We start from the raw sequence: 14,679 nt of genomic DNA, 5'->3' as shown, positions 1-14,679 counted from the left end.
AAAAAATGTTACACTCTGTAGTTTTTAATATTTCAATTTTTTACTATCTCAGTTTAATATACTGTGAATCCTATTTTTAATCATTGAAGGGATCTTAGATGTGCTTCCTGATTAGCGGGTTCTCTTTTTTTATCAAACATAACCCAGGGAAATGTTCCTTAACTAGGGTTAAATTTTGATATCCTATGTTGTTTAAAAAAAAAAATTGGGAAGCTTCAAATGATTGAGCACATCTTAGTTAGAATAACTAAAATTACAAAAGAAAATGTGCAGAATATTTTTAACGGCTAAATCGAATACTTAAAAATATATAGAGTATATTTTTTTACACATATTTCGCACTTTGATAAAAGCGGCCTACAAATGGATCATTTTGACGGAAAAATACTATGTTTTCTATTGTAATATGGCTTATACCTGTCCAAAAATGGTCAGAGAGGTCTCAACATAAGTCAAAGTCAATTTATTAATTGTCCCAAGCAGAAAGGGCCCTTCTGTAGGGGGAGGAATATATTAAGGGTCTAACGTAGATGTAATATTTTTTTGGGTATCTATCTCATGAGTAGGATTTAGTGGTGAGTTAGGAGTGGGAAGATATGTGAACTTTTTTATGATATTTGAGAAGATCATTTTTACTGTGTGAGTTAGTTGTAAAACAAAAAAAAAAGTGTAATTTTTGTATTTAAAAAAAAGAAAAGAAGAATCCTTCTTCCCCTCTTCATACAACATATACAGAGTCACCAACAGGTAGCTCTTCTGCTCCTCATTGGAATATAGCTGGAAGCATTTTTTGTCTGCTTATAGACAATTACCCTCTTCTGTATGTATGTAGTATACAATGTATATGTAAGGAGGAAAGAAGTTTATATTTTACTCTAAAGTACAACTACTCATTCCTACAGTTTACCCACCGACCCTATCTCCTTCCCTCCCTCCCTCTCTCCCTCCATCTACCTTTTACTATATACTACATACAGTCGAATCAACAACCCAGTGAGTTCACAAGGGCGAACTACATGTTGTTTTCTTGTGTTGTGTTTTTATAACAATACCTCTTTAATCTCCAAAAAATTACTTCAATATGCGTTTATAAAAAGTGCTTCCTTTGGTTTTTTTAAACCTTGTGTTATTTTTGTACAAACAATTATTTAAATTCAGCCACTATTAAAGAAAAAAACATCACGGATCAACTGTGATCTTTTGTAACCTCAAAATGCAGGAGCAAGATTCACCTTATTCCTCATCTTCCTCCACTATGGACAGTCGCTCACCCTCCTTCTCTATTCATTCAGACTTAGATTCCTATTCTCCATATTCATCAGAGCAACAAAGTCCCGGATCATATCTCTACTACCCCACTCCTCATCACCATAGTTACATCGTTGATCAGCAAGTTCAACTCCATTCCATTAGTTCTCAAGAACAAGAACAACAGCAACGCTTTAGTGACCCAGTAATTGAAAAAAAGACTCCGGGAACAGATATAAAACTTCAACGGCTCTTTGACGAAACACTTTCTAATGCCAAATACGAGGAAATCTCGGATTTCCTTCACCGATACTCTGAACTCATTGACATCAATTTCTATGATGAGGATGGGCAAACGCCTCTACAAAGGTTTTGCCAGATAGGCGCACTCCCCTTAGTGAAGTTGCTTATTCAGTACGGAGCTAATCCTGGATTGACAAATCGTGAGGGATGGAGTCCGGTGCATATAGCTTCTTTCTCCGGAAATACTGAGCTATATTCTTATATTGTCAGATGTAATTCTAATTCCTTGAAACGTTGAGAAAGTTCTCAGACTCTCTCATAATTTCCCATGTGATATTGTTCATTATTTTTCCATGATAATTGGAATTTAATTGAGTAAAGGAGGGACTGTGACCTCTGTGAGGTCATCCCTCGCTTTATTATGCATAAATCGTCCTACATACATATATAGTTCCTTATTCTTGTGCAATGTGATTTATTTAAGGCTGAATTATATTGTATATCTTAGAACGCAAGGGCTTTAAAATCCACGGATTTTTAAAACCATTACAGACCAATATTAATAAAAAAAAATTCAAAACATTATTCAACTATTCTTCTTAATTTTTTTGGGGTTATACTAGATAATGGAGAATCAATTCATCTTACATCACTTTCCATTTATTGAATCTCTCAACATCAAATTCTATTTATAAAATGTTTTGGCTTTGTTTGCATCGTAAACAGTGTTAATTTGTCAGGTGTAACTATGCGAAATGGGCCCTATAACAAAACTTTTTTTGCACGACAATTACGAGACGAAACGACTTTTTTTTGTGTTATATCTTTTCTTTTCTTGACAAAAAATTGTAAATGATACAAAGACGGAACAAAATTTACACAAATTATAACACATTGTTATATAAACCTTATAATATTAAATAACTAATTCTTATTAGTTAATATTTTTTTTATTAACAGTGAAATCGAAAAATATCTCAAAAGATCTTGTCTGAAACAAAAATTATAGAATATTTTGAATTAGGATCCAACTATTTACAATGAAAGAACGGATTTTCACTATGTTTTCTTCTTTATTCAAATATTTATACAACGAGATTTGAATTTTACATTCATATATCTAGGCTTGAAGATTGAACAGAAAATTATGGCCATGATTGTGCTTTATAGTCATTTTTTACACAAAGACCAATGTTAAAACCACAACCACGTGACCATCCTTTGTTCAAATTTAGTGGGTTTCGATATTACTTTTTTTTGTCCAACTGGTGTGTTTTGAGTATGAACTAGAAAAACTATCTCCATGAATTCACATTTTAAACTGAATTAACAAGTTCAATTCTGTGAAGGTAAGAAAAAATTGGATATGTCATGAGGAAAAATGATGAAGTGATTTCATTTGTCAATGTCGTACTACAAAAGGGACATCTTGCAAGGATTTTTTTTTCGTAGCCACTTGAATTCGGACAAATGCTATAGCACAATTCGAAGCTAGGAAGACAGGGGACTGTTACAAATTTTTTGGATTTTTTTCTCAATTTCCCCAAGTTTGTTTGATTTATAATCACAAAATTTAACACAACATAACACAACTATTTTTGTTTGCTGTTGTTTTAATTTCTTAGAAATTTATTTTTGAAAAAATATGCAAACTTGAGTTTAAAAAAAAAGAAGACTAATTAATAAAATTTTTTGAAATATAAATAACTAATCTTGTATTATAGTAGATTATTTATGTTATTAATCACTGATCAGAAGTATTGGATTGGTCCTAAGACTGATTTCTTAAAACAATCCACCCTAGGGTGCAAGTAATCCATTGGGTAAATTATCCCCGCCCCCCAAAAAAAAAAGGTGAATAAATGACACATAGTAAAAGGATGGTACCTCTGAATAATCAGGTGGGTTGGCAGTGGGTTGGCTAAAGGGGCAGTAGCCCTCCCCCCTCCCCAAATTAATGAATTTTTTCTTTTTTTATATAATTTTATTGGTCATTCGGGCCAATTATGCAGCAGAGTAAAGCATTTCATATTTGCATTTTTTTGCAAAAAATTTTATATTTCAAAATTAATTTTTATTGTACTTAAAAATTTAATATTATATGAGTGTCTAATAATTATTGAAATTTTTTAGAGTAAAAATTAAATTTTTGAAATTTTGTAACAAATGCTTATTTTTTTCAAATTTTTTTGTTCCAAAAAATAATTTTTTTGCCAATAGCTAAGGATGTTTTAAATTGCTTTCAAAAAAATTAATTTTTTGCCGAAAGTTAGGGATGTTTGAATTTTTTTCCCAAAATATATACTTTGTTTTAATAACGTGGTATTTTTTTTTTTCAAAATTCCGAAAACCAAAAAACAAACAAATATATCATCCTATGCACGCCACTGATAATTAGCCAATTTATGCTAAATACATAAATGATTGGCATGAAATCATAAACATTATACCAATATAAACTATGAAATATGAATTTTTAATATGTTATTTTATTTAAATGGACTATTTCAACTTCTCAAAACATCCGAGTCCATTGAGCCTATTCAAAAATATACGTTTTTGAATTTTCCCATGTTTCCGGATTTTTTCCCATGCTTTAGAATGTGAGAAGCTCGAAAATTATTTTTTTATGGATCTAAATATGTCCTATACCCTGCTTCATTGGCCTTAAAGTTTTTCCAAAATGCCTTTTTTGATATTTTTGCGTATTTTTGTACAAAAGTATGGATAAAACACATCATTGAATGCCAAAAAGTACTTAAAAACAAATTATAACTATTTTTGAATTATAAGAAAATTGAAAAATAAATATAAGTATCAAGATTGCCCAGTAGAATGAAGGTAAAGAGAAACATTAAGGTGCTCTGACCGCAGTACTCAGTACTCAAATTGTAAACTCCCATCTGTCTGTCAATGTTATTTTCTCTTATATTTAGCCATTTTTGTGGCAAATATATTAGTATTTTCGAAAGATTTTACACATACCACAATTTCTTCCTCAAGAATAATTTTTGTTATACCAATTTGAAAATCATAATGATATACACCTTTTATATTATTTTACATATTTTCGTACACTTCTATCACTAAATACGTAAAGTTGCGACAAAAGTTATTGAATTAAGTTATTAATAAACTAGGTTAGCAACTTGTTTGTTTTAATTAATCAAATGAATTGGCAAAAGTGATTTACATTGCGAATGACTTACCCCAAAAAATTATTAAATGTGAAAAAATATACAATACTGCTAATCATTTAGGACAATCTGACAACACATTAACAGTCGTTGATTTTGCCACATGCAAGGTAAAGCATATCTAGATCAACTATTTGTCGAAATAGGATGATCTCAAGACATAAAATTAATTAAAACTACATGTCATTAGTCATTGGAGGTTCTCTTTCATATGGTACACTATTAGGGATATCAAAATGTTAGAGATTTTCATAGATCCAAACCGGATATCCTGTAGGGGGTGCTAGTGATTTGCAGCTCAACAGTAGAATGCAAAGTCAATGTACTAATATATCTATTACAGGCATTCAAACTCACAGATAGGATTACTGCTCTGGTTTTTGACACCACCTCCAGGAATAGTGGAATTCACAAGGGAGCTGTAGGCTCAGTTTGAGAAAAAATGCTTAGGAAAGACCAGTCTTTAGAAAATCCCTGGCTTAAACACTACAAGGACATATGGGGTAACTTGAATAAAGAAGATACAAAAAGCCTCATTTTTAAAAGATTATGCCTGATAGGAAAATGACAAATTGTTTAAAGAAGATAGATAAAATTTTGAGATCAGACACATCGACAAGAACTGATTATCAAAAACTGACGGAACTCACCATGATTTCACATCTCCTCTAGGTATTCGCTGGAAAAACCCCGGAGCAATTTATAGTTATATTTACTGCGGAATGAATAAGTCTGACACAACCTCTTAAACTGTATTTTTTGAGAGAATTGTGGAGAGTTTAAATGACAAAGTTGGGCAAATTAATGAAAAGTTCTTTTTTTTTCTTTTACTCGACATATTGGAAACAAATATAACTTACTTCTAGACAAAGATAAAAACTAAAAAGTTGAATATTGCAACTTTGATTAATCCCGGCCATAAACACCTCAGATATCTTCAATCTGCTTCGCTCAACCACCACACCATCTACCGAGTTTGGAAAGCACCAAAAAGATGGGTCCTCCTGCATCAAAGAACATTCTCGAAGCAGTCGATCAGTCAACCTAACACATTTTTGATGCCAACTCGGCTACTTCCATCGCAAAATTCCCCCCCCCCCAAAAAAAGAATTCCTTAGACCGGTCTACTACGTCATAGATGGCCAAGACTCCTGGGGGAAAGTCATAAAGGAATGAGGAGAGGCTATTCTTTACTCAAAGTACCAACATTCCATATGGAACGCTGTAAAGGACTTTTTAGTTAACTCTCGACCACCCAGAGTCCGGCCCTCGATCCATTGGACTACAACATTTGGTGGCAGGTGGAATGCAATACATGTGCAGTCCGCTATAGCTACATGGCTGATCTCAAGTCCCCTGTGAATAAGCATGGGGAGAAGATAAGCTGCTTGGATGGAGTAATTTTCGCCTATATATTATTATGGATTATTAGAACAATTTACTACAAACATAGGCGAAATTTTTTCTTTCAGAGAGACATGTGAACTTCCCACTCTTTATTAAAGAACGAAAAAAAGAAGTTCACACGCAAAAACCATTTTTCCTTTTATATCCAGTGAAAAAATAGAAAAGACTATTAGAAAATTTGCTAAAAATTATTTTAAGTTCAGTAAGGTCTCTAGTCTTCAAAATACAGATTCTTGTCTAAGTCTCCATCTCTAGAGAATATCATTAAAACTTGGCATAAAGAGGGATCTTCACTGTATGATTAAATTGAGAGATTTGTTTAATGAAAAATATTTATAGTTCTTAGGGAAACTTTTTTCGTTAAAGTTAATTTTTACAAAAATCAAGTTACTTTAACCAAGGAATACTCTATACATAGGGGTGGACAGACATTTCGGAGCGCGGTAGAAGAAGGTGGGAGCGAGAAATATGGATCTACTGAATTAAGACTCTTGTTAACATCAGGTGTTAGTTCTATACTTTGGGGGTAGAAAGTTTTATAACTATATTTCAACATATATATTACTATTTGATTATGCATTTAAAAATATATATAACAAAAGCAGGCGGGAATTCATAATTGAAAGGGAGATGATAACACAAGGAGTTCAAGTCCAGGCTACAAAAATTATTTAATATCAATAGTAAAATAATCATTTTTTATCGGATTAATCAGAAAATTAAATCAAAGATTTGAAAATTTCGATAATTGTGATGGTGTATTTTAACTGGTTATGTTCCCGTTTTTATTCCTGCTTCATGGTCTATAGAATAGGTAGATTCATCAATTTGATAAAAACAATGCAATTGTTGACGGACTACAAATTGAGTTGATTGACCTGCAATCAAATTATGAATGGAAGAGCATCTTCTCCTCCTCACTTTGATTGGAGTTACCATGATTTGAGATTCAAAAACAATTGCATCTTTATGTTTTTGGAATCTTGTATCAACATGGTTATGTCAGTCTAGTATCTAAGATAAATGTTTTGAAAAATGAATATCGTACTAAACTCACTCATGATAATTTAGATAATGAAGATTGCCACTTCCAGTTTGGATGGAAACTTTAGAAAGATCTCTCAGAATTTATTTTCAAATTAAAGTCATTAGAGTTATATTATTGTAAAAATAAAAATATTTCAACGTCAATTACTTTGATCATAATTATATTATTTACTGCCCAATTAAAATTAGGTCCAATTTTTCATTAGTGTGGCCTACAAGATGATCTCCACATGCTTTTTTGTCTATAACCCATTTATTTTTTGAGAATATCTGAAAAAAGAAAAAGAAAACGATAGCAAATATAGTTTTTTTTTTTATAATCTCAAAGCTTGTATTTTCTCTACGCTTTGCCTATACCTGAGTATACATAGGGCCGTTTTGAGGGGGTAAAACCTCTTTTTTGGAAATTGAATAATGCCTAGTGATAAAAAGTTGATACTTACTATTGGTCTGAAAAATAATTTTTTTAAATGCCGACACTCGATTGAAATAATTTCCTATGTTAATTTTGCTAAAATGCTGACTTTTATCATTACAAAAAAAAAAAAAAAAAAAAAAAAGATTAGTAGTATTTTTATAGGTTATTGGCTAATTATATTGATAAGAAGAATCTTAACAAATAGCATTTATTTTATATAGAATCAAGAACAATAAAGGTTTTAAGCCCAAATTTATCGACAACCAAATATTTTTTGAGACTTAATATAGTATTATGCGTATTTGTTTTGATGAACAGCATTTTAGTGCTCTTTAACAAGAATTAATACAACCAGTACCGGTTTTAAAGGGGTACTTGCTATCAGTCTTGCGCTTTTACGTGAATTATAGGACCTTAGCTTTTTATCGTTATTTAATGTCCCACTCAATGTAAAACCAGCTCTGACAACATCCATTTTCATGAGAATCAATCAAAGTAAACTTATTATTCGTACCTTTGTGCCAATGTGTAAAATAACAATAATTTTTTAAAGTTAGAATTATAAGCTTTTTAAGATAATAATTCCATCACACGACCGATGAGCTTTTCCAGTATTTGGGGTAAAATGCCCTAAATACTTGTTATTCGGTTCTGAAATTAAAGACATATGTTCTCTTTTTCTTTTTTTGGTACCACTTATCAGCTAACTTTACATTATTCAATGAATCATCTTGTTTTGAATCAAAATATGCCTGTTACTGACACAGTAATATTTGCTACTCCCAACTTTATTTTTGTCTATGATATTTTTAACGTTAGATTTATTGAAAAGTCCAATATTTTCCAAAAAAAAATTCCAATATTTGAAACATCTACACTATCACCTGCTTCTGCATATGAAGAAAAATATATTATTTTTCATTGAAATTACTTCTTGCACCTTCTTTTTCTTCTGATATTATCATCTTAAGAGTCGTTTTTGGTATTAAAAAATCTTCGTTGATACTATTACTTTTTAGTTTATCAATTCAAGGGTGTTTTCCGAATTCTTGGGAAGTTAACTGTTCTATCTTTTTTTTCTTAATTTCTTTTTCTTGTAGGTTAACTGTTGCTTTCTTGTCTAGGGCACCAAAAAATATTTTCTTTTCTTTGATCAGACAGGAAGTTTTGTACCATAAATTGAATTTTCTTAGTTAATGAACATTTAAATGATGAAACATTTCTACATTGACAAGACTAAATATCAAATAAAGAATGTGAATCATCTTAAAATGAATCAATATTTTCTTGGTAATCCGGTAACTTCTTGGTAAAAGATTTCATCAAATTTATAGATTTTTTAAGATATAATACTATTTAATTTCCGACTTTTTTTTGCACAGACAATGGGGATTGAAGCTGTTTGGTAGATATCAATGACTTTGATACCTAAAACTTTACTTATTTCTTTCACAGTACGTTATTATTAAGTTAGGGATACTTGATTCAATATTATACGATAAAACGCACTTCATAATTTCTTCATAACTTGACAGTTAAGTTCGCTTAATTCACACCCACTTACAAAAAGAAGAAAATGGTATTTTGCACAAGTTGTTGTAGATATTCTTTGCTGATACAAATCTTAAAATAAAAAAATCACTTGAGAGTTTATTATTTTATAGTAATGGATTTTTAAAATGCGTAATATATTGTTGCACCACGTATTTAGAAGATATAATTTATTACATTGTTAATTAATAGTATGTCCATTGTTCAATGTTCAGATCATAATATCTTCTTAACAAAGAATAAAAGCTGGTTTTATATGTTTATTCTAAGGATTTGTTTAATATGCAATGGCATTTAAAAAATATAAAACTATTAAGTTACTATTTATATATTATTTTGTACTTTATTCTGACCCTTTAAATATACCTTCACAAGTATTTGTTTTAACCTGGGTATATTGGGCGCGGTATAGAAAGAGAATATAGTTCTATATCGAATATCGTTAAGAACAACATCACCAAGAATGAAATAGTAAAGTCAGAAGTGTCTCATTTCCACTATACTATTTATTTATTGTTGGAGTTATACAAATATGTAAAACCAATTTCAATTGACTATAGTCTAGTGATTCTCAATATTGGGGTAATTGGAGAATGTCTCATGGTGGGTGAGATTTAAAAAAAATATGTACTTATTTTCCACATAAAAAGTCTGTGCGGGGTAGGGAATCTGGGGTTGAAAATATATTTGGAAGGGAGTAAGTCAATTGAAAAAGTTTGAGAATCACTGGTTTAATCTTTTGAAATTCTTCTAAATACGCTAGAATCAGTCATATTATAATTGATACACTATTAAACTTGAATTTTTCGAAGTACCATCATGCATTGCAAGCTAAAAAATGAGGTCTAATAAAAATAATGAGACATCGATACTTCAATCTCGGTTCGGCAGCTAAAAACGTTTTCCCACCCATCTGAAATTTGGCAAGTATGTTTACATTATGCGGAACATTGAAAGATATTCGATTTTCTAACTTTTGGGCTTTTGGGCCACTCTACTATACGTTGAACGTTTTTTTCTTCTCCCCCCCTCCTTCGAAGTTGGTCAACATAGAGACAATTTTTAACTGTAGAATAGTTATGAAATAAAAGTGGGAATTGAATAAAAAAAATTGTGTAGTGAATGGCTTAAGTGTCAATTTTTTTTTAGTTGATTTCTTTATTTTATATCATCAGAGTTACTTTTCATAAAATATTTATTCCATTCCTTCAGAAAATCATTAAGGGACTGTTAAAATTAAATTATTTTTTTGTATTTTATAACTATTCCAATAATGGAAAATAGAAAAAAATACGTTTATTAGGTGGATAAAGGAAGAAAAAAAAAAAAGTGCACATGGCTTGCTCTCTTGGGCAAATGCAGGCCATTCAGCAGTTGCTGTTTTAGATAGCTTGTTCAAATCTCCACCAGTAGGAAAAATAGAATCAACTAACGAATTACATGTGCCAAATATTTGGAATAGGTACAGAGTCCTACTTGGAATCCGGGCCGGAAGAGATAACACCATAACAATTGCTGGACACTGGGTCTCAGTAAGACGTTCGTTCCCAAGGTTAGGAGGGAATTTAAGGATTCTATTGGTGATATAGAGGCAACAGCAATGCAAGCTGAGGTCAAAGGTCGAATGGACAATTTTGACGACTTCATCTTGCTGGACTTTTGGCCTCCAACCCTCCCTCTGGATCTGAATCCGATGGATATATTTTTGTGTAGGGTACGAAAAATCAACCGAGCCCCCTGAAATAGCAAAGACGAAATTATAAGTCAGAACACGAGGAATTCCTGAAATTGCTAAGGGACAATTTGGCAAAGACCAGCTCGTAGTTTTGGCCTCGTATAGAAACTGTAACTAAGGGTGGAGGGGATTTAATTAAATTTTATAAATTAAAATTTATCAAGCTTTCAGAATCTGGTTTTACTTAAAAAAAAGAAAACTTTTTAAGGCACATGGTATAGAGTCCCCTGTACAGAGTACTTCTCTACTAATCAAATTATATTTTTGTTTAAATCAATTATTGTTCAATTATAGTAATACGCTCTAATATATTTCATTATTATTTGTTAGAAGCGTCAATGTTTGTTAGTGTAAAAATGTTGATACATTAGCCAAATAGATGGAATAAAACACCACAAAAAATTGCCCCGATTAATTCATGATATTAAGAGGTAAAGGGGAACAATTAACAATTAACCCTTTACCACCTGTACTTCAAATTATCTTTTTAAATAAACAGGTGTATCATTAATTTCTTAGTCTATATCTTCTACCTAATTAACGCTAGTTTTTGATCAATTTAAGGAATATGTTTAAATGTTCATAAAAGTAATATGGTTTTTGAAGGGAATTATAAATATTTTTCTACATTTATAATATTATAATTATTTTTTATGAATTTCTAGTGTTATTGTTACTGATATTTGCTACATAAATAGATATGAATATATACTTTTTTAAATAATGTAAGCAAGTGGATCTCAATATCTTGTTAAAATATTTTTCTTATGAAAAAATATTTTGGATGATTTTTCATTTAAAACAATTGCGGCGGTAAAGGGTTAATAATATGAAAATAGTAATTAAAGTTACACTTATATTGCTTTGAAATTTGCAAGGAAAAGATACACACATAAACATCAACTCCACAACCTGAATGGCATGTAGAATTGTAAATCTTAAGCATTTTGGGCATGTAAAAAAATAATTGATTACGTAATGTTATCTTTTAAATTTATAATTGCATGAATTAAGAAAATCCGACGTTTTCGTCGTAATTACTAATTTTTATTTATTTTACTTTTTGAGATTAACAATATTTCTTTAGTTAATCAATTATAGGGTCCTTACTAAGACTACATATGTAGCTAAAACAATTATTCCATATTCAAAAGTTTTATTTTCATCAGTGATGAAAATAAAGGAGAATACATTATATATTTTTTTATATTATTTATTAAAAACAATAGTTCTAATTATTTATCATTTTTTCTTCTCATCAAATATTTTTTCACCATAAAAAGTTACATAGTCTTTGAGATAGACAGATCTAGCTACCAACTAATTTGTATCTTTTTCCTATAATTTGATAAGCTTATGATATATAGATTATACTATGCAACAAAATGAAGGTCTTGGAGCGCACGCAAGCTCAAAACCACATTTATTATTGTTATTTAATCCCTAGAACACAGAAATGAACAATAAAACTTTCAACATTTAAAAGTTATTTTAGGAAAATTTATGTAGAAATATTAATAACTAAATTGCCCAATGATCAATCATGGTCGACTTTTTTTAAAGGCATTTAAAAAAAAATTTAATGTAAGGTCTATTCCATAACTTTAGCAGTAGAAAGCACTTGAAAAAAAAAGAAAGATATTTGCTCTTAAATTTAGGTCCTTCATTTTTTCGATTTTTTTGTGGTTATATATATATTTTTTACATATAATATTCCAACATCATTCGTATACCCAGATTTAATATTGTTATTTAATCCGTAGAACACGAAAATTACCATTAAAACTGTCAACCTATAAAGGTTTTGCCTTTAGATCCTTTAAAAAAAATAAAGTCTTTAGGGTATAACTACGATTTAGTGCCATATTTCGACATGAAAGAACTATACAGATGAAAATCAAAGTAACCAACAAATTAATACAAACATTTGAAAAATGAACTATTTTTTACTTTATTTTGACTATCAATGAATCAAGAGCTAATAAACTGGTTCTGTTTTTATGTTCGAGCAATATTGCCATAAAAAGTATCGTAACTCTTTCAAAATGATTACAACAATTAATATTTATTCCAAAATAATGATGGGAACATATCTCAAGAAGTTAATCCTCGGAGTAATTTCTCATGATTTGGCTGCTGCACGAAGAATCATCTGGAAATGCAAGCCTGTGTATTAGGAAATTTTATGGAAATCGTTTTTTTGTCACTAACCTCAAAGATCTTGCATCCCTGGAGGAATATGTAATCAATAATGGCATTCTTATCATTCATGCTATTGATAATTTTATAACATTTGGGGACGGAAGATTCAAGATGGCAGATAGTTTACTGCTAAATTCCAAATGTGGAAATCCCAGGAATAATTAAGTTTTTTTATACCATACAAGGATTGTGGTAGACTTGTAAATAACAATCTATTTGCTGTCGTGGATTGTGCTGCTGTGGGTATGTTAAAGTCTTTGGTAAATGTAAAGATAAAAGGGTTAGAAAATATAAGTACTAACGTTGCCAGAGGTATGGTTTTGTCTGGTATTTCCAAAAGGAACAGAGGAGTGTCATCTGAAACCATAGCTTTAGATTTTGCTTTACTAAACTCTAAAGCCATAATAGCAAACAGAATAACAAATTAGCATGTTTTACACCCTCAAGAGCTGAGAGCAGTTGTTATTTCTGCAGTAGCAAGATATGATGCACTTTCACTTAAAGTACCATCTCTGTACAATACTTCAAGGACTTTGGCTGGAGAAGAAATTAAGTACCTTTCTTCAACTTCAAGACACCATTTTAAAGGCTTCAAAAATGATTTTAAGACAATTTAGAATTTAAATTAGAGGCGTGTTTTTAGTATTTTTATCACTTATATTAGTTTTACTGTAAATGCCATATTTTTTTAAACCTCCAATTGTATTGATTTTATCAGTTTTATATGGGTATTTTTGGGTAACATCGCGATGTAATCTTACTCAGAAGCTTTAACTTTAAACTAAATGTTTATTCATATATATATTTTACGTTACTTCTTCGGTATTTAAGTATAAGAACTAAAAAAATGTAATTGAATTGCTTTTGAAATATTTTAAGAAACTCCGGTATATCTCACAAAGAAATTGCCCTTTTTTTTAGTCAAAAGATCCCTTTACTTACATACTGAAATGCGAAATATTTATAATACGACGCGACAGTTTATTTTCCTATTCATTTCATTCAATGATTTAATACATTATGTAGTACTTATGCTGTACATAAAAGGTATTCAAGCATTTCCAAAATAAGAATACATTCTGTACAATATGTTCTGAATACATAATAATAAAAAGAAGTCCTTCACTGTATTACAATAAACAAGACATACAACCATTTTCAATCTATGGGATATTCAAAATGGACCTTTTTAAAACTGTACGTTGTACAAATAAACTTCCATTTTTTTTATTGTAATAATAGAAAAAAGTACCTTATGCTTTCCATCTCACGTATATCTTGACATATATTTTTTAGGTCCTTTATTTGATAAAAAAACATAAATTTCTCGGATATACACAACTTAGCATAATATCTCTAAAGCATTAGCATATTGTGAGACGGTTAATAAATATGAATTTGTATACATTGTAAAACTTAGAACTCTCAAAAGATAAGAAGTTGGCTGGGATCAATAACGACAAAGGAATATATGTGAAACACATCAAGATCGTAAGTCTCTTGTACACTAGGCTAACTCCAACACAAGTTGCCTGACATACGGAGGCAGCAAGAAGGACAGTTTACCTATCTACGTTTGAAGAAAGGGATGGGACTGCAACGACAAAACAGGAAGTGGTAAGCCTCGGGCT

The 14,679-nt window shown here is 30.4% G+C and overlaps 1 protein-coding gene across 1 annotated transcript; it reads left to right on the top strand.

The window, feature by feature from the left end:
• The first annotated feature begins 831 nt into the window (after positions 1–831).
• On the top strand, positions 832–2,081 carry LOC121125862 (uncharacterized). Its single transcript, XM_040721111.2, has one exon. It carries the CDS (start codon positions 1,214–1,216, stop codon positions 1,787–1,789), a length of 576 nt encoding a protein of 191 aa, XP_040577045.1. The 5' UTR covers positions 832–1,213; the 3' UTR covers positions 1,790–2,081.
• The last annotated feature ends 12,598 nt before the right edge of the window (positions 2,082–14,679 follow it).

This window comes from Lepeophtheirus salmonis, chromosome 1, assembly GCF_016086655.4.
Source record: "Lepeophtheirus salmonis chromosome 1, UVic_Lsal_1.4, whole genome shotgun sequence".
NCBI lineage: Eukaryota > Metazoa > Arthropoda > Copepoda > Siphonostomatoida > Caligidae > Lepeophtheirus > Lepeophtheirus salmonis.
Note: the sequence above shows the minus strand (reverse complement) of the source record. Positions and strands in the feature narration are given on the sequence as shown.

What these genes read in the sequence shown, in the direction of transcription:
- LOC121125862 (XM_040721111.2), top strand. Translation starts at nt 1,214, where the DNA reads ATGCAGGAGCAAGATTCACCTTATTCCTCATCTTCCTCCACTATGGAC.